Source organism: Sprattus sprattus, assembly GCF_963457725.1.
Source record: "Sprattus sprattus genome assembly, chromosome: 21".
Classification (NCBI taxonomy): domain Eukaryota; kingdom Metazoa; phylum Chordata; class Actinopteri; order Clupeiformes; family Clupeidae; genus Sprattus; species Sprattus sprattus.
In genome coordinates this window covers 15493690-15521204 of record NC_137919.1, presented here as the reverse complement: position 1 = coordinate 15521204, position 27515 = coordinate 15493690, and the positions used below count along the sequence as shown (strand labels likewise).

At 41.8% G+C, this 27515-nt stretch overlaps 3 protein-coding genes across 3 annotated transcripts in view; 2 read left to right on the top strand and 1 right to left on the bottom strand.

Annotated features, from left to right (window-relative positions):
- Positions 1–855: 855 nt before the first annotated feature.
- On the bottom strand, positions 856–10074 carry LOC308382416 (histone H4 transcription factor-like). Its single transcript, XM_080860140.1, has 9 exons — positions 9869–10074; positions 9544–9770; positions 8701–8812; positions 8333–8485; positions 4169–4246; positions 3669–3789; positions 3428–3566; positions 2902–3032; positions 856–1298 (listed from the first exon to the last, which is right to left on the bottom strand). The coding sequence occupies exons 1-9, from the start codon at positions 10032–10034 to the stop codon at positions 974–976; spliced, it is 1452 nt and encodes a 483-aa protein (XP_080716266.1). The 5' UTR covers positions 10035–10074; the 3' UTR covers positions 856–973.
- A 420-nt stretch (positions 10075–10494) lies between these two features.
- hmgb3a (high mobility group box 3a) lies at positions 10495–16401 on the top strand. The gene is made up of 5 exons (XM_080859863.1): positions 10495–10543; positions 12725–12924; positions 13967–14106; positions 14272–14446; positions 14832–16401. Exons 2-5 carry the CDS (start codon positions 12775–12777, stop codon positions 15132–15134), a joined length of 768 nt encoding a protein of 255 aa, XP_080715989.1. The 5' UTR covers positions 10495–10543; positions 12725–12774; the 3' UTR covers positions 15135–16401.
- A 10206-nt stretch (positions 16402–26607) lies between these two features.
- The window catches only part of arrb2b (arrestin, beta 2b), a 44856-nt gene continuing 43948 nt past the window's right edge, over positions 26608–27515 (top strand). The window contains exon 1 of the mRNA XM_080860012.1: positions 26608–26721. Coding sequence (XP_080716138.1) covers positions 26699–26721 — 23 coding nt within the window. The 5' untranslated portion in view covers positions 26608–26698. The remainder of the gene's footprint in view (positions 26722–27515) is intronic.

Here is a 27515-nt window from a genome sequence, read left to right as displayed (position 1 = left end):
AATGCTCACTCGTGTCTCTGCTATTACTTGTCCATGACAACATACAGTACGCCCCACTGCTATGGTGTTAAATTCCAATGCCTGCATTTATATCCATTCCTACTGGCAGATCTCTGGCCAAAAAGACTGCAAGACACATTCACAGAGACTCCCAAGAGACCAGAACCATCTTTAAATGTGTTGCAAAAGAAAAAGAACAGAACCACAACAATGTCTGAGGTTTTTCTGCAAACATGATAAACAGATGGTAGGCTTTGCTTGATATCCCTGTACATTGCTTGTATCTTGTTTGCCTTTTATTGCATGTGTTTACATTGCCTGGCCCTGTAAGATGTTAAAACAATGAATCACGATGCATCCAGTAATAGGAACATTGGTAGACATACATTATTGAGGTTGGAATAGATAACAAAACCTATAACAAAACAGGCCAGATGTACTTGACCACTAATGTGGTTTGGATTGATTTTTTTAAACACATTCAGCAGACAAGTGTGGACTGTGGCACATGTCAACGTAGTACAAAAACATTCCAGCAGTGGATGGATCTAAAATATTGTGTCTACATCCCAGTTTAGTGAACAGTAGGAGGCAGGAGTGGCAGGAGATTTATACTTATGTTTAATCATTTCCACTTACAAAAACCTGAGACCACCTCATCTGAATGTGCCAACAAAAATAAAAGATTTGTTTATATTTTCAATAGATGGGATATCCCTGTAAAGAGTTTGCCTTATTAAGGTCAACATCATAAGCATCATGTGAATCAGAGCTACCTTGTGAGGTTCAAGGATCATAAGCAAGTCTCACCTCAGATCCACTACCTGTAACATTCTGATCACAGGGGAATGTAGATGAGAAGACTTCCTGAGATGAGAATAAACAGACTTCCCATTAAGTAAACTAATCACCCTAATCAATCGATTAGGTTAGCTTATTACATTCAAAGTGCAGCAAGAGACTCAGACCCAGGTCAGGGCACCTCCACGTCCAGCTGCCTCAACACATCGTCCTCTCCCGACGCACACGTCTCCTCACGCAGCAGGTCACCGCAAACCTTCTCAATGTACTCCTGCATAGTCCCATGCTCTGGTTGTTCAGCAATAGTTCCAGTGTTTCTCCCGGCTCCGTTTGGTCCGTCCGCAGGAGAGAGATGCCCACCCGTTCCATTTGCGCATCCCGGCCCGGAGCCTTTGCCCTGGGTAGGCTGGTGGTCTGTGGAGTCTCCAATCAGCTCTGCATAGCTCTCATGGCGAAACAGCTGCAGCCGCATGAAGCCATCCTTGTGCTCTGTGTACCTGAGTAGGGGAAATGCAGAGAAGGTGATATGAAGTTTTATATGTGTTCATTTAGCAGACTCCATGTGTTCATTGAGCAGAATCTGTTTTTTCTTCCTCTCCTACTCTCTGTGTTTCACTGTTTGTAATTTTGATTTCAACTCCTGTTTACAATGTGAATGTCACATCCAATCATAAAATGATCTTCAATCAATGATCATGATCTGATTTCTCTCTCTCGCACTCCTTTTCTTGCCATTAGATGATGATGATGACTAGCCCTGGCCCTTCATCTTGCTTCCCAACTTTGGGCCAGCCAGAACATACCACAGCAAAAATCTCTGTCCCAGAGTCCGCAGTTTGGCTACGTGAGACTACATCACAACTGTAGGAAAATGTGGACCAAATGTGGGCGGGAGCAATTACAGCACTCGACAGCTTTTGTCTAAAGTAATCGGAGATTAAACTGAATGCAGCAATAGGAATACAGCAACACCGAATAAGGTGTGGAACCCTCGCTCTGCATGGTTTGAATCTCAAGCAACATCACCACACCTACATGGTTGGACAAATGCAAAGCCTGTGTTTATCTGTGCTTATCCAACTCAGATGTGAAAAAAGCCAATTAAAAGCAGCACCAGTAGGTTCAGTCAGCTGTGACAGACACGGAGTATATGGAGTCTGTAATGTTTATGAGATATAACATTATCACAAAAGTGACGTATGGCATGACCCCCTACAGGCATGCGCAGGTTGGGTGTTCATGCAAGGCAGAGCCTGCGAGTATGTGAACAGTACAGTTGTATAATTGCCTCCTTCATATCAGTAAATCACTTTTTCTTTAACACTCGGTCTGGTTATTAACACCACACATAACTAGAACATCACAGAGTCCATTCAGAGCATAGGATGGAATACATTAGTATTGTGTGCCTGGTCTGGTTTTTTGATCTCTGTGAACACAGTTGCTGTTGCATGAAAAGTAGTTCTGTTCACATTTTAGTCAAGCAGGATATATGAGCCATAAAGCCATAAAGCACACAGTACACTGCTCATAGAGTATCATGGACATTCTGTAGACTGCTCATAGAGTATCATGGACATTCTGTAGACTGCTCATAGAGTATCATGGACATTCTGTACACTGCTCATAGAGTATCATGGACATTCTGTACACTGCTCATAGAGTATCATGGACATTCTCCAAATGTCTCTGTAGTTCTCTATGGTCTTACGCTGCCTGATACCGTATAAGGCATACCGACTGTTTTGCACCAGTATATGGTGAATATATATCCTTGTAATGAGACCTATAATGGTTCCATTTCATGATAAAGAACAAGTGTCTTTAAATAATTCCAGTGCATTAGAAAATAACAAAACGATTTCTGACACAGGTTTTTTTTGTGTCATAAAGCTGAAGGAAATTTAATTTGTCCAATTTTTCTTTTCCCTGCAGACATTAAAATAAAACATGTATGATAACTCACTTATATCTCACAACTTTTTGAATTCTCTTAAAACAACTGAGTCTCAAACTGTGAATGTAATAGTTTCTCAAAGAAGTTCAAGCACTAGAGACAGTCAAGCATAGCAATGTATAAAGAGATGGTTTCTGGCCCACCTGAATCTGGTGGGATGTGCTGAAGGCCATTTAAGCTGGTGTTTCTTGCGCAGGTGGACAGTGAGATTGTTGCCCCTGGAGAAAGACTGCTCACACACGTGGCACAAGTACCGGGGTGCGGAATCTCCAAGCTTAAGACCCACCAAAAAGCAATTGTTATGCGTGACTATTTAAGTCATTTCAGCTTCTCAAACATGATTTTCTATTTCTAAGGCATAAATGATTATTGGGAGAAGCCCTGTGGTGAAGTAAACAACGGTTTAAAAGACATCCTAAACTATGACATGGAATTGTACACAGAACCATATGATATAAAATTTAAAATTTTTGATATTTACATTTTTATGATGTTAAAAAACGTTTACTGTTACACATTATGAGAAAACAGCATTCACAATGATATTGCAATGAGATGTGTGGTTATTAAACTGTGAAATTTATAATACCATTGCATCCCCAGTCATATCCAAGTTTCTTGTGGGAGCAAATCTGCTGAATACTGAATGTGCAGTTTCGTCCGTCTCACCTCGTGAACCCTTTTGTAATGACTTTTGAAGGACTGCATGGAACGTGTGGCGAAATCACAGTTGTCATGGTCACAGAGATAGATTGGTCCACAGTTGTGCTTGTCCAAGTGTTTATGCAAGTCAAATTCACTTTTACAGCTGAAAGACAAAGCAAATACAAACCTTCACATATGTATAGTTAAAAAAAAAAGAAACAGTAACTGGTGATAAAAGTTAATATTACATGGAATTTGGGCTTACCTGTAATCACAGAGGTCACAGCTGTAAGGTTTCTCAGTGCTGTGCCGAAATCTCATGTGATTTCTGACGGCGGATGGTGATGGACAAGTCATGTCACAGAGGGAACATTTGTAGGAGTGAACTGGAAGTTGCATGGTAAAAATAAAAAGCATAAGATAAAACATATATAAAAGGCATTTGTGAATATCTGCCCAGAGAACAATGGCTTGTTCCAAAGGTACAAGATTGAGAGTAATGTTTGTTTGTACTTTCAAGCAATACATTTATCAAGGATTAGCGGAAGTTTTTTGTTTACTTCACATCGTACATCTACCCACTAATTATTTGCCCAGGAAGCTTTTCAGACCTCTCACTGGTGTTCAAAATTATAATAATAATAATTATAATTTTGTTTTGTTTTTTGTTAATGAAACCATTTCGAATAACAGACTTAACAGAGTTTTAAATTGCGGATTGTTTGGTAAGACCGAAAAAGATGAGTCAAACCATTAAGACCTCACCATGGTTCCTCATGTGGTCTCGCAATATTCTCTCTGTAGCCAGGTACTTCAAACAGTGGGAACACTGAAATGTCTGGTCTACAAAGAAATCATGTGTGAGAAAAAAGCAATGGGAGGCGACAAAAACATGGAAGAGAACCAGATATTACAGATATTACTTTTCAAAGGAAGCATCCTGATCAGAGGCTGCTTAAAGTAGCAATAAGGAGTTGTAGTATAAAACTAGCGAGCTACCTAAATGGCATCCGCAACCCCGCATACCGACAATAACACAGTTGGCTCTGATAAAAGCTTTCTAGCATAACAACTGTTGATTCTTGGCAACAGTGTTACCAATTTTGTGTTCTAAAAGCTTTTCTTTCATTTTCGAAGTGTGGTGCAGCCTGGCCTATAGAACTACACAGTACATAGCCTAGTGACAGCTAGTGGGAAGAGCAGGTATATTTGTTTATCCTTCGGAGCAATTCTGACCCCCTCTGAAGCCTGTTTGGATGGGAGTGCAAACCAGGGGGGTATTCCAAGTACGTGGTTTAAGGCTCTTATAGAGTACTCAAAACGGTTGTGTCGGATAGTCGGGGAGTGGGCGGGCGGCCGGATAGTACGTACTAGTTAGCATTTGTGTCCCTTTATAGTACTCCAACGGCTGTGGGTGCTGCAAAACAATTCTCTTCCAGAACAGTAGGGGGAGTAACGGTTTAAGTGCCGAAAGACAAGCTACCCCATCACATTTTCGTGCGATGGAAATCGTTAGTTAACTTTCCCTCTCCTCCACAACTGTTACTTACTTCCCTCTCACCAGCTGTCGCTACTGAAATGCAACAGGTGTCAGCAGACATACACCTTTCATGCTTTGTCTAATGTTACATATACACGTGAAAGGGCAAACTTATCTCTATCATGGTAGGTATTTTTTGTGGGAGAAATAGTTGCAATCTACAACAAAATTATATGCTTATCTTACACTATAGAAACTGTTACAAAAAAGATTAAATTAAATGAATACGTTCTTATTTTCCTTGGTATTTTCGTCATATTCAGATTTGCAATGATTTCTGGGTAATTTTTGTAATCTCTATTTGATCATGTGACGAGACGATACGATATAGGCACAACATCTGAACGACTGACAGTGTTGTACAAGTCCACACCTTTCATGAAATAGTTAAAATATCCCAAACACAATCGGAATTCGAGAATAACCCTAATATTTAGGCCTATTAAGCAAACATGTAGCATACTGCCATTATTTTGCTTTAACGGAACAGACTATTCTGCCGTTTGAAATGTATAATCAACATGCATGCTGGATTTAAAATACAGTGGAAACCGTCGGTTATAAACAATGGAGTGACAAGTTCTGCAATATATGTCCAATAATAGATACAGTGCCACTTGAAAGTATGTGAACCCCTTGAGGACTTAAGCGTTTTCTGTTGTTTTACCATGATTTTTCATTTTTTTATCACCAATTTTCCATAGATGAAATGTCAGGTTTATGTTTATCATTTGCATGTACTTGTTTAGAGGAAATTGTTTGAGAAGCTGAAAAACTACATGAAACATGGAATTAGTCCATTTCAAAAGAAAGTGAACCCCCAGCTGAATTGATAAAGTCAAGCAGGTAACAGATTCAGTGAAACTTATTTGGGTGAATAATTAGTCAATTGAGCAAACCGATCATCTGAGACATCCTTAGGGAAAGGTTTGGGCCATACAGATTAAAAGAGAGAGGAAACCAACCAAACTACTGTAGTGCCAAGGTGTACCCACACAGATCAACAATGCCGAGAGGAAACGAGATATCCGAGAACATCAGGAAGAAGGTACTGACAGCCCATCAGTCTTGGGAAAGCTATAAGACCATCTCCAAAAGATTCCAGCTCCATCCATCCATCCAAGACAAATCATTTTGAAATGGAGGGTATTCAACATGACCGCATCTCTGCCTAGAAGTGGACGCCCATCAAGACCATCACCAAGAAGCACCAGAAGAAGAATAAATCAGGTAAAAGTCAACCCACACATCACCTCTAAAGAGTTTCGGACCTCTCTGGCAGCATCTGGGGTAAATGTACATGGGTCTACAATCAGACGAAAATTGTTGGTTTTGATCGTGACAAAATAATTCTATCGGACTCATCTGTTTGAAGAAGGGACTTCCAGAAGGCCTTTGGTTTATCCAAGTGCTCTCGGGCAAAGTTGAAACGGGCAGTTTTGTTCTTTCTTGAGAGCAGAGGCTTCCTTCTAGCAACCCGATCATGAATGTCATGTCTATTCAATTTTCGTCTGATTGTAGACCCATGTACATTTACCCCAGATGCTGCCAGAGAGGTCTGAAACTCTTTAGAGGTGATGTGTGGGTTGACTTTTACCTGATTTATTCTTCTTCTGGTGCTTCTTGGTGATGGTCTTGATGGGCGTCCACTTCTAGGCAGAGATGCGGTCATGTTGAATGCCCTCCATTTCTAAATTATTTGTCTTGGATGGATGGATGGAGCTGGAATCTTTTGGAGATGGTCTTATAGCTTTCCCAAGACTGATGGGCTGTCAGTACCTTCTTCCTGATGTTCTCGGATATCTCGTTTCCTTTCGGCATTGTTGATCTGTGTGGGTACACCTTGGCACTACAGTAGTTTGGTTGGTTTCCTTCCTCTTTTAATCTGTGTCGCCCAAACCTTTCCCTAAGGATGTCTCAGATGATCGGTTTGCTTAATTGACTAATTAAGCACCCAAATAAGTTTCACTGAATCTGTTACCTGCTTGACTTTACAAATTCAGCTGGGGGTTCACTTACTTTTGAAATGGACTAATTCCATGTTTCATGTAGTCTTTTGGCTACTCAAACAATTCCCTCTAAAAAAAGTACATGCAAATGATAAACATAAACCTGACATTCCTTCTATGGAAAATTGGTGATGAAAAAAAATGAAAAATCATGGTAAAACAACAGAAAACTCCTAAGTGGTCAAGGGGTTCACATACTTTAAAGTGGCACTGTATGTCCAATGAAAGAAGTGAGAACTTTTAATTAAATAGAATTGATGCCATCTGCTTTCTCCATAACAACATGGATTAAACCTCGGTGGACTTTGTAGACATTTTATTAACAAACGTTGTACGTGGACTATCTTCAATGGTAAGACCCTTTTGTTGTGCCTCTTCTGGTGTAGCATACAATGTGAGTTTTATTTGGGCACAGCAGATGCCTATCATGTGTAATGTGTAGGCTATTTCATTCCGTTCTTGCAATGAATAATTTAATTTCAATATGCTATCTCCCTCTTCTGCGCGGTTGTACTTTTAAAGGGGCTTGTTTGTGTGAGCGAGTGCATGTAGTATATGTTGATGCCGGAGTTAAATAAAGGCAGGCTATTCATAAAATACGTCAATGTGTCAGTAGAATGAACTTTGACTCCGTGGGGCTCAGGTCGTTTGGACAAATATTTTAATTGCTGTCGCTCGTGCTGGTTCTCTGGCAGTAGGCTACTTGGGCCGGCTCATGTATTGTGATATACAGGGTATAGTTTTCAAGGAAAGGATCTGCGCCTTTGACAGTGGCTGTTGTTCATATATATATATGGATATAAAGGTAATGAAACAGGAAACGCTAGGTCCAGAAATGTTAGTTTCCGGAGTTGATGTCGTATGGAAATGATGTCGTCGTGGGCCAATCACGGCCAAGGAGTATCCGTCGCCATGAGCGGACCGACAGAAATTTTTGCGGGGACACGGAGAGCTGTCCGACGGCTCTGGAGAGCACGGAGAGGGCGTTTCAGCTACCTGAGAAGGCGTTCCAACTATCTGAAGGCGTTCCTATGTGCCCAAAAACGTGTCGTACGGAGTACCATAAAAAAGCCTTTAGAGACAAACCTGGCTAAGTTAACTCAGAGTATGTGGTAAAACGCCTAATAAAAAAGCCCCTTGGCTTTGTTTTGCTAGGAGAAGCCATGGGGGTAAACCACTATCACTACTTCACCTACTTGGAATTCCCCCAGGAGTCTACCCCCTTTTCATTGCAAAAGAGGGTCGTATTCAAACTAAATAACTGGCTGTCAGCTTGCCACTCTCTTACCTTCCTCTTGTTTTTTGTAATTGTTATCAGAACACAGAAAGTGATGGCAGCTAAAGGAAAGCTAACAGGTTATTCATAAACAATGCCTATACCCTCGGGGGTGGTCTGCCGTTGGATGTGGTCAAAGAACTTTGTGTTGTTGGCAAACATCCCCCCACAGAATGGGCATGCCACAATCTTCTCCTGAGTGTGGCTGCGGAGATGCTCACGCAGCTTGAACTGCCCCTTGAAGGTAGCTTTGCAATCTGAAAGACACAGACATGTAGTTATTCAGAATTTATTTTTTAAAGCACTACTAAGACGGCACAAATATTGACAGTAATATATATATTATGGTATTATTAAATCATAAAAAAAATCCCCAAAACATTATACATTTATATATAATCACCTGTGCTGGAAGTTGTTTTTTGTCAACTGCCTTCTCAATGAATAAATGTGAACTGTTATATTCTTTTACCTGTCCAGCCACAGCAAATAGTTTTCTCTAGTTTCCCAGTGGATGCACTGCTCAGGGACTGGGCATGGTTCTCCACGTGGCGATAGAACCACTCAGGATTGTTCATGGAGACCTTCACAAGACAGAAAAATTACTCAGTTGTCCCATTTCTGTCCGAACAACTCTTATAGATTAAACATTGTATTAATGATGATGACAAGCAGATTTGGTCTAGATCTGATTCAACATGCAGCCACATGTGCATAATGGACAGGACATACACACTACTACAGCTGCAAATATTGACAGAAAAAAACACATGCTGAAGCCATCACTATGCAACATAAACCCCAAAACCAGGGAGGGTGCCAGTAACTGTAACTGGCCAGTTATGTTGAGGGACTCAACAGTGCCCTTATAGGACAAACCAGAGACTACCTCTGAACTAGTACAACCAAACAATGTCTGTAAAAGTGTTTCCCAACGCAATATCAAATGTTGATTTAAATTATCTCTCCTCTGTGAAATCTCTCCAAACACGGCATTCATGTCCCTTGGGCAGAAAAATTGGTGATCTCAAGAGGACTGAACGGATGCTTTAAAAAGGCCTTCTAAGACAGCTTAAACCAGACAGAATCAACTTCAGTTTATTTGGTCAAAACACGACACACAGCAACACACATGTGCATTTTTTGGTGGTGACACAGGACACACACACACGCACGCACGCACGCACGCACGCACGCCGAATAGGTTGCAGTGAAATTTGTCCTCTGCATTTTCCTAGGCTGAATTGTGTATGTATGTATGTATACGTGTGTATGACTTGTATGTATGTATGTATGTATGTATGCATACACTCACCCCACAGTACTCCCAAAGGCACGTCAAGTTGTCAGTGACCTCAGGTACTATGTTGCGGTTGAACAGGCCCACAGAACAGGGGCCCAGGTCAGGCTGTGTCTGAAGGATTGCCAGTCCCCACTGCTTCAGTTTGGTGTGGTAACAGTGGAAGAACGCATGTCTTAATAACTGCGCGTCACTGTCCATCCCACAGAGTCCACAGTCCCTCCACAGGCAATCAAAGTCTGCTTTTAAACAGTCACACGCAACAGACACAACAATCATTGTTTACATTTTTCATGTATGCTGAGCATACTGTTTGAGGAAGGGTCTCCATTTCTCTTACCAGTATCCTCTTCAGTGTCCAAGCAGTGAGTCGACGTTTTCTGGTGTTCCTCTACGTGACAACAAAACTCCTGCATGTCACAGAAGGTTTCTTGGCAGGATCCCCACTCACAGGCGAGTTCCACGGAGACATCTTCTCTACGAGCGCGTTTGCTAACACGGGGCATAGCTATGCAAATAGCTAACGTTAAATCTGGCTAAAGACTAAAAGTGTTGGCGAGGGAAAATATATTTTGACAGCGCATGCACTGCACGTGCAAACTGTTGCCTACATATTACTTTTCTCCTTTGCAAACAATCAACTTCCACTGATGTACAGGGAAGGGCTACTTACCGCCTACACACAGCAATGTAAACAATACAGCCGCACGTTGCAGTAACCCACATGCCCTCGACAAAGCTTTAAGGTAGTAAACTTTTCCGGTAGTTTTTCAGAAGGGCGGGGTCGACAAGGCCCCCGTGTCGACCTATCGCATGTGCGAAGAGCGGGACGTGTGTAAAAGACTACCCAATGCGCAGTTATGGAGGTTGTTTTGAACCGGAGCGGCCCCTAGCCAATCAGGCCGGTCTCGTATTGAACTAGCGCGAGGCTGTGCACATAGGATTTAGAGAGGCGAGAGAAGGGAAGACAGGAGAAAGGCGAGACTACAGCACTTCAGACAGCTCAACAACACAGGTATGGCCAAGTGTCCGAGCTTTACTATATAGTATGTTAATATCCATTATAAACTTTAATTGGTGTTATTAATGTAAAGTATGTATTCCATTGTATTTCCTTGCATAGGCTATAGTTGTATTATTCTTGTCTCTTTCCTGATGTTTATTTTATTATGTTAGCTTTCCTATGTTATTATTAAGAGTGATTCTGTCATATTTTGCTTATATGCATTTCCAAACAGTTGCCTAGTGTTTTCCCAGAATATTTTCAACGGTTATTTCAAATTAAACAGAAAGACAGCGAAATCGGTCTAAACGAGTTAAATCGCCTAATGTATCAACTCTATTACGTAAATTCGATCAGTAAGGGGATGCTCATATATCGTGTGAAATACTCTTTATTTTTTCTCATATAAAAGCAATGAAAAGTAGTTTAACTGTATTTTCAGGTTGTGGCTATTCTTCACACGCATCGCTGCTGTGTGTGTAACAGTATGAATATGGCTGGCTCTGTCCTGTCTACGAATAAGCCTGTCCTTCTAATAGAAACCCATTTCGATGGCATCTTGAAAAATATTCAGTTATAATAGTAGAAAACATTCGGTTTCCGCCAAACGTCTTGCTCTCTATCTCACCGTGTAAGAAATATTTAAGTGCCATCTTCAGAAATATATTTTTACAATTTATGTACGCTCGTCCAATGCTCATGCATTAAAATGGCTGGCGCTTTAAACCATTGACAAGGAGCTGTTCCTACATGCAGAAGGGACCGGAGATAATTTGAAGAAAAAACAAATACACAGCTGACAACAAATTCTGATTTTGTTCGTTTTCATCTTGAAATGGCTATCTCTAACTCTATGTTTAAAAGAAAAAATGCATTTAGGTACTTTCGTGCCTTTTCTGAACTTGACAGTTTCGATAGACTGACTCGCAGCAGAAATGGCTGGCGCATAGCCTTTGTTACAAACGGCATTGCACCAAGCCATAGCTATAGGGATAGCTCACAACTTTGGAAAATAGTTAAATACGGCAAAGTTAGCCATGACAGCGGAAAAAATACTTAAGGAATATGGAGAATGATGTTTGTTCTAACTAACGATTACATTTTGCTCTTTGTTGGAGCTTATATTTTGATAGAATCATCTTCGAAACCCAGGGGGTGTGTTCGGCTTTGTTAGGCTAAAGAGCCTTCCCCTCGTTCGTCCCACAGAAGCCATTTTAATGAATGGGCGCTATTGCAAAGAACAGCAAACCTTTCCTACTCTATACTGCCAGTACCAATAGCCTACTATGCCTGTACTGGGAGCGAAAGCATAACATATGGAGACTTATTCCGTTAAAGTAACGCATTTTAAAGAAAAGTAACAGCAAGGGATGCAAGATGGAGGAAAATAAACAGCAGTTTCTCTCATGAGGACGCATTTCACAAAATGGAAGATGAATAAATCGCGTTGATGACCTTTCTGTTTTTTCGAGAGCGAACTCGCCGCGCAATAGCATCATATAACCCGTAGCTCACATAGGCTTTATAGACGGCTAGGCAATATGAATGTATATGGGAGGGAAGTAGTGTGAACCAAAGTTTAGAAATAGAGAAATAGACAGTAACAGAAAAAAACAGTATTGGACATGGGCGTTGGCGACGAAGGAAAATGGCATCGTACATAAGACATTTTTAATTTCTTTTTGTTTTTTGAGCTAATAAATTAATAAAAGCAAATTAGCATACTAAATGTATTTTGCCTTTAGGATTAAGTATATACATTAAAATGCATTATATTTCTTAATTTTTATTTTTGTAAGGATGAATATACTTAAAATACTGTATTTTTTTTGTCCGCGATTGCTCATTTTCTAAAAAGCAATTTAGGGCTCACCAGTTTATTATTGCATCCCCAGAGAAATTTGAGCCTGAATTAAAGATGAAATGACAAATGTAGCTCATTAATAATCCGAACACATCCTTACATCTAATGGGGAGGGTCCTTTGCCCCGCACAAGATTTGGTTTGGTAATGACTAGCATCACCTTCTCGGTAGCCAATTTAAATTGAAATGCCTGTTTGAATTCCAGTGTTTTATTCGTTTATCAAAATTATTAGAACAGTGCTGTTATGCACAAGAAAAAAATAAATGTGGAGAAAAAAAATCAGTGTTTAATGATTCTCTCTTCCTCCCCCCACTCCACTCTCTTCCAGACACTAATAGAAAATCAGAAGGTCAAGGTGAACAAGCTCCCCAGATCACTATGGCCAAAGGGGACCCCAGGAAGCCCAAGGGCAAGATGTCTGCTTATGCCTACTTCGTACAGACTTGCCACGAAGAGCACAAGAAGAAAACCCCTGAGATCCCTGTCAACTTCACCGAGTTCTCCAAGAAATGCTCTGGAAGATGGAAGGTCAGACCACCCAGTAACCTCGTCACCTCTGTTTTTCTAAAAAGTAGCGAATTGAATGTCATGGTGACACTTGCATGTCACTAAAAGCATGGCTTTAAATTTGCTCTAGCACTCTAAAAATGATGCACTTGAGTCTGTTAATGATGGATAGTGATTTATGTCCATCCATACCCATTACAATTGAAATTAATAGAATTTAATAATGCAGCAACAATCAGCACATTTTTTACCTTCATATTTTAATAAAGTCTAGTTTACTAATAGATTACTAGTGAAAGAGTATGCTGGTATTGGCTAAATCCTTGATGAAGTTGGTTCCTTGGTTTGAAACTTGGGAAGGCGGCATAGCAAAAAGAATCAGTTTATCCTGAAGCGTAGCACAGTATCCTCTGATAGCACGGTCACATCCTTCTTCGAAAACCTTCATTATTCTTACAGAAATGTACAGTTCTTATAGGGTATAATTAACATATTATAAACAATGGCATAAGCACAGGGGAGGGGGTGGGTGTGTCTTGAGGTCTAAGTATGGGGTGTGATCATGAGAGGGTGTGACTTTTAGGGGGGGGGGGGGGGGGGGGGGGGGGGGGTTGTCTAGCTTGCCCAAGGAGTTGTCTAAATGCTAAATATGCCTGGCTCCGGACATCCTGGCAAAGGTCAACAATCAAGTCCAATGGCTCAGACTCCAAATGTAAACAAACACCAGGAATCAAGTTTGATGGTTCTGGCTGGCTTCGGACAAAGGCCAAAAAAACAAGTCTGAAGGCTCTGTTCCAGACCCTGGTGTCAAACAGACTAGGGGTTCTGTCTGATATGGCTTTGTATAAATGAAACAGCATATGAAATTTCAGTATATGAAATTCACCAAATCTAACACTAGTGTACCTGCTACTGTTATGGCGAACACTTGCCTAATTTGTATGATATTAGTAGTCGATACACACACAATAATTAAGTAATAATCAATAATCAATTTGGTTGATTCATCTTGTTTGTCCCCTAGAGCTGCTCACTTCTGACTAAATTACATTTCTGTCCACAGATGATGACAGAGAAGGAGAAATCTAAGTTTGAAGATAGGGCAAGACAGGACAAGGTGCGCTATGACGCCGAGATGATGCACTACGCCCCAGGCGGCAAGAGGGGCAAGAAGAAGGACCCCAATGCCCCCAAGAGACCACCGTACGTCGTCTCTGGCTGTCATTTTATACACAATAAACATTTGAGTAATGTGTATTACTTGTATCATGAAGCTTGATCGTTGGTAATATGATTCTAGAAGTGTTACCAAATAAGTAGTAAACCAGTGTGTATGACATAGTTGTTAACATCTTGACTGTCTTGCAGCTCGGGTTTCTTCATTTTCTGCTCGGATCACCGGCCCAAAATCAAGGCCCAGTTCCCCGGCCTCGGCATCGGCGATGTGGCCAAGAAACTCGGTGAGATCTGGAACGGCCTTCCCGATTCCAGTAAGCAGCCGTATCTGATAAAAGCTAACAAGCTGAAGGACAAGTACCAGAAGGTTAGTCTCAGTCTCTTGTTGCAGGTCTATATGCAGTCCTTTTCTGTATTCCTCCCATGCACCTATAGAATGTTAAGTACAGTATATTGTTACTGTACTACATCTTGTTACTATATATCTGTTGAATTTTTTATGAAATGCTAACAGCCCTTGCCACACATACAAAGTAATTATATAGGCTTGAAAATAAGAGTGCCTCTTACTAAATTTCAAATTCATACAAGTTACGCACTGTTTAAATTCACCCTTACCATGTGAAAGTTTAGATACACATCCCTTTCATCATTCGGTCATAATTATTAATATTATAATACATTTTTTCATTAGGAAGTCAAACAGTTCCTTAGAAAGCACTCTTTAAATCCTCTACTTTCTCCATCTGCAGGATGTTGCTGACTACAGGTCGGGGAAGGGGAAGGTGTGTAGCGGTGGCGGTGGCAGTGTCGGCCTCGTCGGAGGCGTTGGCGGTGGCGGTGGCGGTGGCGGTGGCGGTGGCGGCGGCGGCGGCGGCATGAGTATGAGTATGAGTATGGGCAATGGTATGGCCATGGGTGGCATGGCCATGGGGATGACCATGGGCATGGCACCTAAGCAGATGATGAAAAGCCAAAAGGACGATGATGATGACGATGATGACGAGGATGACGAGGAAGACGAGGATGAGGACGATGAGGAGGATGACGAATAGACTGGGTTTGCCCATGTGTTCTACTACAATTAGGCTATAATTACATTATTATTATTATTTTATTTTTATCCCAGCAATTTGTTTTACAGTTGAAGTGCAGTAGGGATAAGGAAACACTGTTTGTCCCTTCGATCTGACTTCCCCTCCCAATTTCTACTATTCAAACAAAAACATCATTTTAAGTATAAGTGTTTACTGTAACTGCTCTGCATCTCAAAATGTGCTGCACTCAGCTGCAGGGCCACCAGTAGACTTTAGAAGCCCTTAACTTTCCGAGAAGTGTATGTGTGTTTCTGTGTGTGTGTGTGTGTACGAGTGTGTGTGTTTTGGAGAGAAAGGGGGTTAATTTTTCCGAGGTCCTAATGTACTAGAGAAGGATATGTTTCAGGATTTTGGTTGCGCTCTGGTACGGTCTGGACTGTCATTTCATAAGGGGGTGATTAAAGACAGGGCCTTGGAGCCCTCAGTATTCCAATCATAAGTGGTGCCGGTCATGCTCTGGTTTGAGGTATAGAACCACTGCTGTGAGAGAGCAGACCCTGGCTCCTACTCCTGCCTCTGTGTGTGAGTGTGTGTGTGTGTGTGTGAGTGTTTGTGTGCGCGTGTGTTGCATCCACAATGTTGTCACAGTCCAATGTATTGTCGATCTCTCTGTATTTATCTCACCTGTTGTATAATGAGATGCATTTAAACAAGTTGTAGCATTGCAGCATTTAAACATGTACTTGTTTTATTATCCTTGGCAAAGAGATGTCAAAGGTGGTGTGTGTAACTGTATATGCTTGATATAGACTAGTTATTTTCTTGTGTTTTTGTTACTTTCATAGGTATTGAAAACTGTACATGTGTTGGTGTGGATGCCAACGCATCACACACTACTTCAGTCTATCAGTTAAGCCCATGGTTTTATTTTGCATTGTTGTGGGGCCAGTTGGAACTAAAAATCGTAAGAGTTCCAGAATATCACTTGATAGGTGCCCGTAAGCCCTTAGTGACCAGGGCTCTTGTGTTCATCTGAAGAGAGAAAGAAAGAAAAGAGAAAGACTTAGAGATTTCTCTGTCTTTCTTAGATATCTTAAAGGTTTTTTTTTTTTCCTTTTGGCAAAGTGCATTTTTTATGTTAACTGTTGTGTATTCCTCATGTTTCATGGACAAACAGAGAGAGAGTGCGACTGTTGATGATAAATCTGTACTTATATGTATCTAAGATTTTTCTTTTATATGTTTAGGATGCTATGTTTGCAATTAAACGACACATGCAGTTTTATAGCTGTGCTATTTTATTTTGATGCTACTTCTTCTACCCATGTCATAGGCTAGAAGGAACAACAAGGAGTCTTTTATTAACAAATTAATATGTTTGTCTCTTATTAATGAACAACCTGGAGACTTGCAATAAAGACACCAAACATATGTTGTTTGGAATCATTATATCACTGTGAATCAGAGGACAGATTCAAAATTATAATACAAATTTGCCCACATGATTATAAGTCCCCTAAAACCACCTGGGTAGTTAATTGGACACTACTCTCAATTATGGAGTCATGGAGAATTGGTTCTCTAACTGATGGTTCTCCATGAATCAAATAGGCATTGTTATTACTCACAGCAGGGATGCAAGATGTATTGTTAGACAATATTGACATCTGCTTCGTGGTATGGATTCCATATAAATGTCAAAGGTTCACAGTCTAGATGTTGTGGAAGCCCTTAATCAAATTAAACCTGAGAAGACTGAATAGGCTATTAGATTAGATCTTGATCCTCTTTGGCCATGTGTCTTTTTTCCTCCTTTTAAGAAAGTCTGGTCCTGTTTTTGTAAGTGTGTTGGATGGATTGTAAGGAGGATTTAAAGGAGTATTTGAAGAGCAGTGATTAGGTTAGTCTTAAAGAGCATGGATGGGGATCCCAAAGTCTGTGGTCTTAGGTGGTGAGGCTTTCCTTAAGTAAGAGGCAGGGGCTCTGCAATCGAGGGATCTAATTGGTCTTAATTGAAGACTTTATTTTTTTAAGGGTTACTAAGCTAGAAAAGAGGGTGATTCTCTTTGCCCATTCCTCTCAGACTTGTATTACTGTTAAATATATTCTTTCAGATAGCTTGTTGGCCTTTTTTCAGCAGCAGCAGGATGTGACAAATGAAGATGTCAAGGAAATGTTGGACTCTTGTGGCCCAGATTCAAGAGGAAAGATAATGAGAGAGAATGTGCTAATTAATAGCGCAAATTAAAAGTTCAAAAGTTCATGAACAAATACATTATTTTGCCTCGCCAGGAGAGGATGCTATCCATATTACTTGGTCGATGAGATGTGCAGATCTGTTATGCGTCAATACATTTATAATTGGGGGCAAAATCATCCGGAGAGCCAGATAATGCAGAAAAGGAAAGGTTGAAGACGTTGATTTATAACCACAATATCACAAGCTCTAAAAAAGGCCACAGTTATTATATACCTTGTAATGGGCTGTCAGAAAATAACACTTATTTTTATGTGACCTATGTTCTTCTTACTCTGACTATGTTAAATACTTGTGCCCATTGCATTAACACTCTAAGGTCCAAGGCCTTTTAGACTTTTCTAAGTTGTCTGACATGCCTTGATGTTTTTGTACATTTTGCTTAACTAAAAACATTGGTCCACCACGGTTAAGGTATTCAGCAGACGCTTTTACAAAACATTAAAAGCGTTTACGGGGTTATCCAACAGGAGAGACATTACTAGTCAGGGAGCCAAAGTCACAAAAATGGGTTGAACCTGACATGGTCTGCCATACTTTTTATTTTAGTTTTTTCTGTTAATTTTGACCCTAAGAACCAATAATTGGAGGGTCTGCTCTGCCGGAAATATTGCGAAAAAAAAATTGTGGGCATCTTAGTGTATGCACCCTTTGTTTTTAATCCGAAAATGTGAAAAAAAAAAAATTTCCTCAAATCCTCAGTGGGTTGGTTAGGCTGTCAATAAATGCATTCCAGATACACAGAACACATGTGCAGACAACATCCACTGAAAAAATAACTCTTAAAACACATTTCTACATGATTTAGCATGAATTTAATGCAAAAAAAATGAGGCGTTTTCTCACTTTTTTCCAATATTTTCATCTTAACTTCATTGGCAATCAACTATTCCCCCAAGTTAAGACATCAGTCAATATGCCATTCTTTTCAACAAACAGTGTCCTTGTTCCACAGAATTTTTTTTAAAAAATCCAACCAAAATCAATGGATCTGTGATGATTTCACTACTAGTTGACGATCAACAGGCCCAGAACCTCAATAGAATTTTAGGCTACTCTCAAAATTCCGAAAGACAAGCTGGATATTAAGCATGGTTGTTAATGTCCACATTATTAAACATCATGGCCTAGGCATCTTCTTAATTTCAACATAATCATGTTCTCCCAATGGAAATGTGTCACACAAGAAATATAATACAGCAAAATGACTTAAAATATTTTATTGCTTCAAATGACAACTATTACAACTTTAACGGAACAGAATGATTGAACATAACTTAATTAACTAGATGCAGGTCCCTGTGAGGTGGGATAATCAGGAGGATGGGACACAGCAGATACTACAGATCTTCACCCTCACCACCTGAGGAGACAGCAAACAAGATCGCCAGAGTGGGTTATACAGCAGCACGATAAAAGATGCACCCCCCCTCTCTCTTTCTCTAACACACACACACACACACACACGTGCGCACGGCCTACTTACATGTCCCTGTCTTCAAGCGCAAGTTCAATCCTTGAACATCTGTTTGGGTCCCCGGTGCACAGACATGCAATGCCACACTTCACATTGGCTCTTGCACAGGAGCATCCTCGGGCACACATGCTTTTCTTGCAGCGGCAGTATGTGCTGTGTTTGAGCTCAGAAGGTTTTGAATCTTTCAGCATCATGGTTGCCACCAATTTGCCATTGACAAGTTGTCTCCCAAAATCAGTGGAAGCTGGGTAGGTTGGCTGAACCATGTGTACTCGCTTACACACAGCCAACTGATGCAGGGCTCGGCGAAGGTGTAATAGTTGTAATAAGGTGTAATAATCTCCTTTGATGCTCACAAAGAGATGGGCTCGCAGTGCATCTAGAGTACCACCAAAGTCACTTCTGTCACAGAGTGACACCATGTATTACCGTGCTGCTGTTATAACCTCTTCCTGAACATCCAGGCTTTCCTCAGAGTCACCATACCTGCACAGTAGCAGAAGGTCTGTCAGGTGTTTGATAGCAGTTGTGTAGGCCCGCCTTTTTCCTCTTCTGTACAGATAGCTCACTGTGTCACATCCGGTAAGTATGTAGGTGCTGAGGAGGAGGGATGCAAGATCTGAAGCTGCGACATCATACTTCCCTGCCACAGCTTCTGTGATGGTATGAACAGGTAGGAGGATATCCATCGTCTTCACCCACAGCTCCTGCAGCCCATCCATGTGCGTGATGTAGTACATGCACATCATAATCACATCTGTGTCAGTCGCAACTACTACAGCCCGTTTGTGGTGCAGAATTTGTACTGAGTATGCAATGTGAGCCAACATCCTGGTATCTGCCTCCTCATGTTTCTCACAGGACAGTCCTGGAAGCTCAATCTGACAATCCGCTGACAAGAGGACAGTGCGACCAGGATTACAAAAGATTCCACCAAGAATAAGTGTGCATCCTGCAGGTAGTGACTTGTTATGAGCTGTCCATGCTTCCCCCATGTAGTTCAACAGATTAGCTTTATTCAGTGGATTGCAAATGAAGCCTTTCCATTCAGGTATAGGGAGAGTATCATGTGGCTTGTACTCCTTCATTTTGCTGGGGCAGGTCTTCATCCTCTTCTCTTGTTGAGGATTCCAAGGAGCTTCTTCAGGTACTTTCCTTGCAGTTCATGGAAGGTGCTGCTCCCAAGATCTTGGTTACGTTGAACGAACGCCATGGCATCTACTACCATAACAACAGCCTTGTCAGACGGCGGTAGTTTGTCCACTTCCCCCCATGAACTGCCAAGTGCTGTCTTGATTGCAGCCAGGTAGTCTGCCTTGTTTCCTTTACGCATTGCGTAACCTTGGTCAAGGGACGGATCTTGCTCAAACAGGGAGGCTGGGTAACTTGTCCATTCATGGCCAAACACTTCCACCTTCCTGTCTTCCTCTAAGTCCTGAACGAAGTACAGGTTCCGCATAACTGCACTCTCCTCCTCATACACCTTTTTGGCTTTGAATGCCATGGACATGGACTTCTTTGGCTTTGCTGCAAAGGTTGAAAGTTTAATTTGGGCTACTTTCTCACTGTCTGTTCTTCTTGCTGCAGCCAGTGCCTCCAGTCCTTTTTCATGAGCGCAGTCAGCAGATACGGCTTTGTGGCCTGTTGAAATGTTGATCAACTCCTGTTCTTTATACGTGAAAGGATTGATCATCTTGTTGTTGATGACATCTGTAATTTTCCTTACACCTTCTGCTTCCTTTGCACATTGGCTGTCCTTTTCCTTGTGGTGTTTGGTGTCATCCGCATCCAGGTGAGCCATAGCCTTTGTCTGCTCTGACACAGCTGTCAGAACTGGAAGAGCTTTCAAATATTTCTCCATGGCCGCTGGCTGCTGACTGATGCCTGTGAAAAGTTTTGTCTTGGCATCACGGTTGTATGTTTTCTCAAGTGCCATGTCTGTCCAGACGCCATTGAACCGTCCTTCTGTTTGACGCACAGTGAACCTCCCATCCTTGAATTCCCTAAAGATGTTTGGGGCCAGTGTAGGCAGGCTTCTCATAGGTTCTAGGTAGTGGGGCAGGCATGATACATACTTGTAGTGGCCAGCAGCTACAAGGTATGGTAGCATCTTTTCCACTTCAGCCAGGTGTTCCTCCCACAGACCTGCACGCTCAGCATGGATAAACCGTCGAAGAATCATCACCATATCCATATACATTAGCCATAGCTTTGTGGTAGGTGAGGTACATGCTTCTTTAAACTCAGCCATCAAACATGACAGCTTTTTTAGTTGGTCAGTTGCATCAGCACACGCAGAAGTTGCCTTCTGTACATCCTCTTCTGACAGGGCATCTAGGAGTTGCTGGACATTGTTGCTAAGCACACACATGTACTCCAGGTCCTTCTCTTCATCGACCAACCATCTGGCAAATGCTTCCCAGTGTAGAGCAAACATGGCTGCATGCACCATAGTGTGGGAGCGTAGCATTGCATAGTAGTCTTTCCCACTTATTATTTTGTTTGCTGTTCCACGGACACAGACATCAGCTTCGACCATAATGTCTTCGATTCCAGTGGGCTGCATCAAATGCCCAATGGCTCCAAGGAAATTCTGAGCAATATGGAAGCCACCCATGCGCAAGATAAGTTTGGCATACTTCTCTTTGCTCTTTTTTTGCAGACCCAGAACCACCTCATATATTGCTTGGTCTCATGTGATGATGGCATACTCTTGACCATGTTTTCTTGACACATCCATGCAGTACTGAACAGACTTTTCAACCACATCTGGGTTTGTTGGTGACTTGGGAAAGAAGGGACCATAGCTGATCACAGTTGCAGGGGTGGTATCTGGGATGAGAAATGCTTGGAATGAACTCCATGTTGGAGCAGGGCAACTTGGTTTCAGGTCCTCCAATAGTACAGTAGGGCAGCGATGCACCAAATGCCAGAGGATGCTCAGGTGGTCAAGAGGTTCTGCTAGACACACAGGAAGCTTAGGCTCTGTTTCAACTCCAACCAGGGAGCGACTCTTTTGACGATCTTTTAGACTGATGTGGCTTTCCTTGGTTTGAAAAGGCTGAGAAGATTGCAGGGCTGTTTGGCGGGTTTTCAGTAGAGGTAAACTAACCGTTGTCGAAGGGTCTTCATCTGGATTCTTGTACTGGAATATGACGTGTGTTGTGCCATGCAGTGTTCGTCCATCCTTTGTGTACTCTTGAAAGTCAAGGTTATCAAATGCAAACTGAGTGAATCGTCCAACCTTCAGGTTCGTTGGTAAGAAGGCACCATCCCTAGTTGTCTGCTGTTCAACTGCCATTGCCATTGCTGTGATATATCGCTGTGCTTCTTTGTAGCTGTTCCCAAATCTATTTAGGAGTGACACAGTTGACTTGCTTCTGGTTTCCTTAAGGATGTGTAAAGCTGTCCCAACGTGTTTTGGTGTTGGGATCTTGGCAACTGCTTGGCAGACATCCTGGGCAAAGTTGAGAACTTGTTCTTACTGCTTGGAACTGACTTTCACCCGGCCGTCCTCACCTAACTCTGGAGATGCATCTGTTATCATCCAATGCCAGGTGGTTATACAAGTTAGAGCTCACTCTTCGGGACGCCTCCAGGTATGATATCTCTAGTTGCAGTGATGGGTCTTCAGCCATACTTCCAGGCATCTGGTGACTTCCACTGGCTTGAGCTGTTCTGGCTTCTCTTGCTTCCTTCAGGGCCTGCTTACGTTGGTCCTGGAGCTCCTTCCGTATTCTCTTTGCAGTGTTGTAGGAAGAGACTATGGTGGCATCTGGTGTCAACTCATCATCACTTTCTTCTTCATACTCTGCCTCTTCAGTTTTCTCCTTAAGTTCCTTTAACTTTGAGAGCATGCAGCCAACATTCATTTCTGCTGAGCAAATCAGGCTAGAACATCCTTTCTGTGGCACAACCATTATTTTACAATTACCACCTACTTCATAGTGCCTTCTAAGGCGGGCAATCAAGGACTAAGATCTGTATGAGGTTACATTGTGAACTCCATGGCTTTCCAAGTATTTACGGAATTCATCCCTCAAAGCTGTAACGAAGAATATGGCATCATCTTTGAAAAGGAGCTCATCTATCAGAGATATGAGTTGGTTCAGTGCAGCATCATATGGAGTGGTGGCAGTACTAGTCTTTTCCTGTGAACAAAGACGCTTTGTCAGGTAGTTGGTCATGCATTCCTTGTGGTACTGGAAGTCCTCAGCAATCATATCAGTACACTTGTTTCCATCAGGACCACAAATCTTGTGTAGCATCTCTTCATCTTGAAGTTTGTTTGCTTTTTCCCATACTGCATTCTGTCTGTCATAAGTGGCGATCAAAATGAGGGATCTATTCCCCCTGCAAGACCAAGTGAGAGTAAGCCATCATCGAAAAAGGTGTTTTCCTGGTACATGTGTTCATAGTGTCACAGGTTTTGTTGTATTTTCTTGAGTTTAGTGAACAAGTTCTATCAAGACTCTGGCTATTATCGCAATGCATCTGCTACTGAATTTGCAAAAGCTATATAGACATCACAGTGTCTCAGTTTATTCTCAGCTTTCTTCCAGAACTCACAGTTGTACCTCGCTCCGTTTTCTCTTGATACTCACCGTATAATCTGTGTGTGGGTGTGTGGGTGTTGTTCCCCAATCTTCCTCAGTACATGTAGATGTTTTAGTTACACATGGAAAGATCTGATTTTCCTTGTGCTATTGGTTGGGTTCACAGTGTTCACAGCCTCTCACTGTTAATTGCAAGTACTCATACCCAACCACAACATCTTCATAGACATACTGTTAACTCAATAAACTAAACAATGTGTTCACACTCAGAATACAACACCATGTGTGGTTTCATATCTGTCACAACAATACACTGTGGAACTTGAAGTTGCCTTCTAACATCTCCTATCCCACGCTCTGCCCCATTTGACAATAGTCTTTGTAAGTGCCTGGGGTCCAGGACACTCTCCCACAAAATAAATTCTACTGTCTCCGTCATTAACCGGCAAAGAGTTAACCTCAAATCATTTATTCTCAAACAAACACGCCCATGATTTTAAATCCTGATTATGTCTCCATGTGTAGCGACCCTGGATGAAGCTTGTTTTATAACCAGACATGTTCTAACACTCTTACACAACGTGCGGCTTCTGTCCTCACCCACTCATCTGCCTGAGGTTCTGGGGTGTTGGGAGGACATCAAAGTGACTCAAACAATGAATTTAATGTGATTACCAGCCAAAGCTCACAGTACGGTCCAGCTGATTTTCCTCTTTTCGACATTATGCTAGTTCATCCATTGCCCTTGCTTTGCTTGAGAAGCCACTGCTGCTCGTCTGGTCTGGTTTCCTCTTCTTGCTCGCATCCAAAACTGGTTCCCATCTAACATCACAAGAGAGAAACTCTTAATGCTCTACTCAGAACTGGCAAAGGTAGTTGAATAGGGTTCTGTTGTATAGATCTGATAGATAAAGCGGTTCCTTAAAGTCTTGGTGAGGATCCTAGCCAGGAACGTATTTTCTTTAGTGTGGGCACTGTTGTTACTGCTTTTAATCTTAGTGTCAGAGTGGAAGGACCCTGTTTTAAGGACCACTCAGCAGTGCTTCTTGTGATCTCCGTCTCCTCTTGAAGAGAAGAATAAGAGCATAGAGCAGGGGTCTCAGACTCAAATTTCCCAGGGGTCGATGAGCGTCCAGTCTGGTCATTGGGGGGCCAGATTTTTTACAGTAAATGTTGGGGTTGGGGTTGCTCATTTAAATCAATGGAACTTTTCTTTATTTTTTTTTAATCAATGGAACTTTGCGGGCCGGATAAACCGCTTGGGGGGCCTGAGTTTGAGACCCCTGGCATAGAGTAACCAGCAGCATCTAAGGCCTCTGTTTATGGACCACTCAGCAGTGCTTCTTGTGACCTCCATCATCAGGTGGAGGAGATTTGGGTGTGTCTGTCTGTGTGAGTGTGTGTGTGTGTGTGTGTGTGTGTGTGTGTGTGTGTGTGTGTGTGTGTGTGTGTGTGTGTGTGTGTGTGTGTGTGTGTGTGTGTTTGTGCGTATAGGTTCATGCGCACACATGTGAGGGCTAATTGTACAAGCACAATATGTGGAAGAGAAAAAAAAGTAAACAGAAACAGGTCCAGTGTAAAGCACAATTTATGGTCGTCCGTTTTCGGTGACACGGACCCACGGAGACCCCTCTCGGACGTGGCAAACCCTCTCCGAGCACCTCTCCGTGACCTGAAGTGCATCTCCCAAATGTATTTACTATCCGACTCCGTCAATACATTGCTGTTTACCATGTGGGTAGTAGTATGCCAACATTAGATAGCTGGCTCAGACACCTCGCAAATCCCCTCAGATGTATTTTTCCGTTACAATAATGGGTTTTTTACTTGTGTGACCACGGAGTAACAGAGTCGTAGAACCATAAAAACACCTTAAGAGGCATGCAACTGGGACAGTGAGGTCAGGAAGGGGCGGGATACACAAGGGTTGGCTGATGGCAGGGCTGCCTTACCCTACATGAAGAGTGCCAGATATGCACTAGAATCTTGTTTATAAATACTGACCCTTTTTGATGTAGGATAGTCATAACAGATCTGACAGGTTTTCCAAGAAATCCCAGAGCGTTGCCAATACTACAAAACAGTGTACCATGGCCTACCATGTCTTTAAATTAACTTGCATTATTTAAAATATAATATATATAATATTCACAAAAATATTCACATTCTTGTCTAAAAACCAGAGTTGACAGGATTATGTTTGGTAGTGTCTGCATGGAAATTGTATATTTCAATTTTGAACTAGGAATGAAATGGTTACCTATTATTTCTTAAAATATATTAATAATCATATTTCCTTTCTTTTTGAAACTTTTCAACAGCTATGAATAGGCATTAAGGGGCTTTTTCCCAAGAATACCTAGATTTTACCTTGATATGTTTCTATACGATATAACCCCTTAATTATCTTCGAATCCATCCACAAATGTACTTGTTTCCTTAAAAATCCATTAGAAAATCCAGTTTTCTCAAGAGGCAGGGGTTATCTAAAATATGTTGTGGTTTAAAGTGCAATAAAAGCTTCCTGATTATTTTTTGTGTCCCCTCTACACTCCAAGAAATCTAAGCTTTGCCAAGTCCATCAGAATTTGTCATACCCACATGCAGTTCCTAACTCTTGCCAGTAGAGAGCAATAGGGAGTGTTACTGTTATTTCTTTGCATGTCACAAGACAAAAGTGGAAGGCTTACCCTGTTGAGAGGAACTTTTGCGCGTTAACTGTTACATGGGAGTGAAATACTTGAAATAGAAGAGTCTAGGTGGTGGCTCAAATTAATCCAGATTTAAAAATAAACTAATTATAGTTCAGGCACATCGTAGGCATCAACTTCAAAGATAGCGCAATGTTCATGTAACCCATGGACAGACAGCATTTAGTTAGGGTTAGGGAATTATTGCCTGTGCGCAAATCTGGATATAATTATTTGTTATTTTCTTTATCTATTACTGTTACACCCCCTTGCTGAAAATGAATGTAATTGGCAGTCCCAAGGGCAGGGCGGGCAGGCAAAGAGATCACTTGATGATGAACACAGTTTCGAAGATCTAATTGGATAGGACAAATGCCAGTTACGAGTAGAGGGAACGCCCCAATTCAGTGCTGTCAGAGGCAGTCGACGGAAAGGTTTTCCGTCTACAGCCTGCGGAGGAGAACCGACCAAAGAGAACTAGCAAATTTACAAGGGCTTCGAGAGTACCTAAGTCTGAAGAGGAAGGTGGACCACACGCAAACACATAATCACCGTACTTGAAGACATTTATACTTAAAATATTAAAGAAAAGGCCTGCGGAGATGGGCGATAAGGCGGGGACCAGGTAAGAGCCTTTTTTTCCCACCCCCGGTTTCACCGTAGGCTACTTTGCAAGTTTCGCTGTATTTCGAGAGGTCGATGCAATAGGCTGAAGTGCAACATTTGTAACATTGCTTAAATAGGCTTGACGAACCAGAAAAATGGTGAGCCAGTGTGGACTTTCCAGGAAGCGGGTAGCATTATAGTTCGGCTATTTTCCAAACGATGGCACAGCTATTGGTGTCAAAAATGTATAGTGCTAGCTACCCAAAGCGTTATGCTCTAGTAAACGATTGAAAAAGACACCGCAGTTCAACCAAGTGTCTGTCTACTTACGTAGGGTGGGGTTAGGACTGGCCAGCTTTCGTGCTTCCTGCAAAATAGCAAACATACATGTATGAGTGTCCTGCTTTTGATTCGGTCGTCCAGCCATCTGCCAACAGGAAGACTGGACTCTTTCAGACTTATTCGCCTGAACAACGTGATTGTATTACTCAACGCTGTCAGTCTATAATGCTGATTACGTACGAGATAATATCTTTGCCGGTTACTTGTAACATTGTCTGTAACTTGAGGCATTGTAAATACACTATTGGGTGGTCATTCTAAGTTGTCCGCAGTGCTGCTGTTATTTTGTATCTGAACGCTTGTTATTTTGTATCTGAACGCTTAGCTGTTTGGCTAACAGACATCTCAGCCAGCTGCAGTGGCGTTTTTTCCCCGACCAATTTCACGAGTGTGAATAGAGCTTATAACCCACAAAAAGAACTCTCGGACGCGAGTCAGGAGGAAGCTGCTTGTGCAGCCTACCTTTAGCGC

Bases quoted from the DNA above. Each gene is read 5' to 3' on its own strand.
- hmgb3a (XM_080859863.1), top strand. From the start codon at position 12,775: ATGGCCAAAGGGGACCCCAGGAAGCCCAAGGGCAAGATGTCTGCTTAT. The intron at 14,107-14,271 runs GTACGTCGTCTC...ACTGTCTTGCAG, and splicing joins AATGCCCCCAAGAGACCACC to CTCGGGTTTCTTCATTTTCT. The intron at 14,447-14,831 runs GTTAGTCTCAGT...CTCCATCTGCAG, and splicing joins TGAAGGACAAGTACCAGAAG to GATGTTGCTGACTACAGGTC.
- LOC308382416 (XM_080860140.1), bottom strand. From the start codon at position 10,034: ATGCCCCGTGTTAGCAAACGCGCTCGTAGAGAAGATGTCTCCGTGGAA. The intron at 9,771-9,868 runs GTAAGAGAAATG...ACTGTTTAAAAG, and splicing joins GGACACTGAAGAGGATACTG to CAGACTTTGATTGCCTGTGG. The intron at 3,033-3,427 runs GTGAGACGGACG...GTGGGTCTTAAG, and splicing joins ATTACAAAAGGGTTCACGAG to CTTGGAGATTCCGCACCCCG.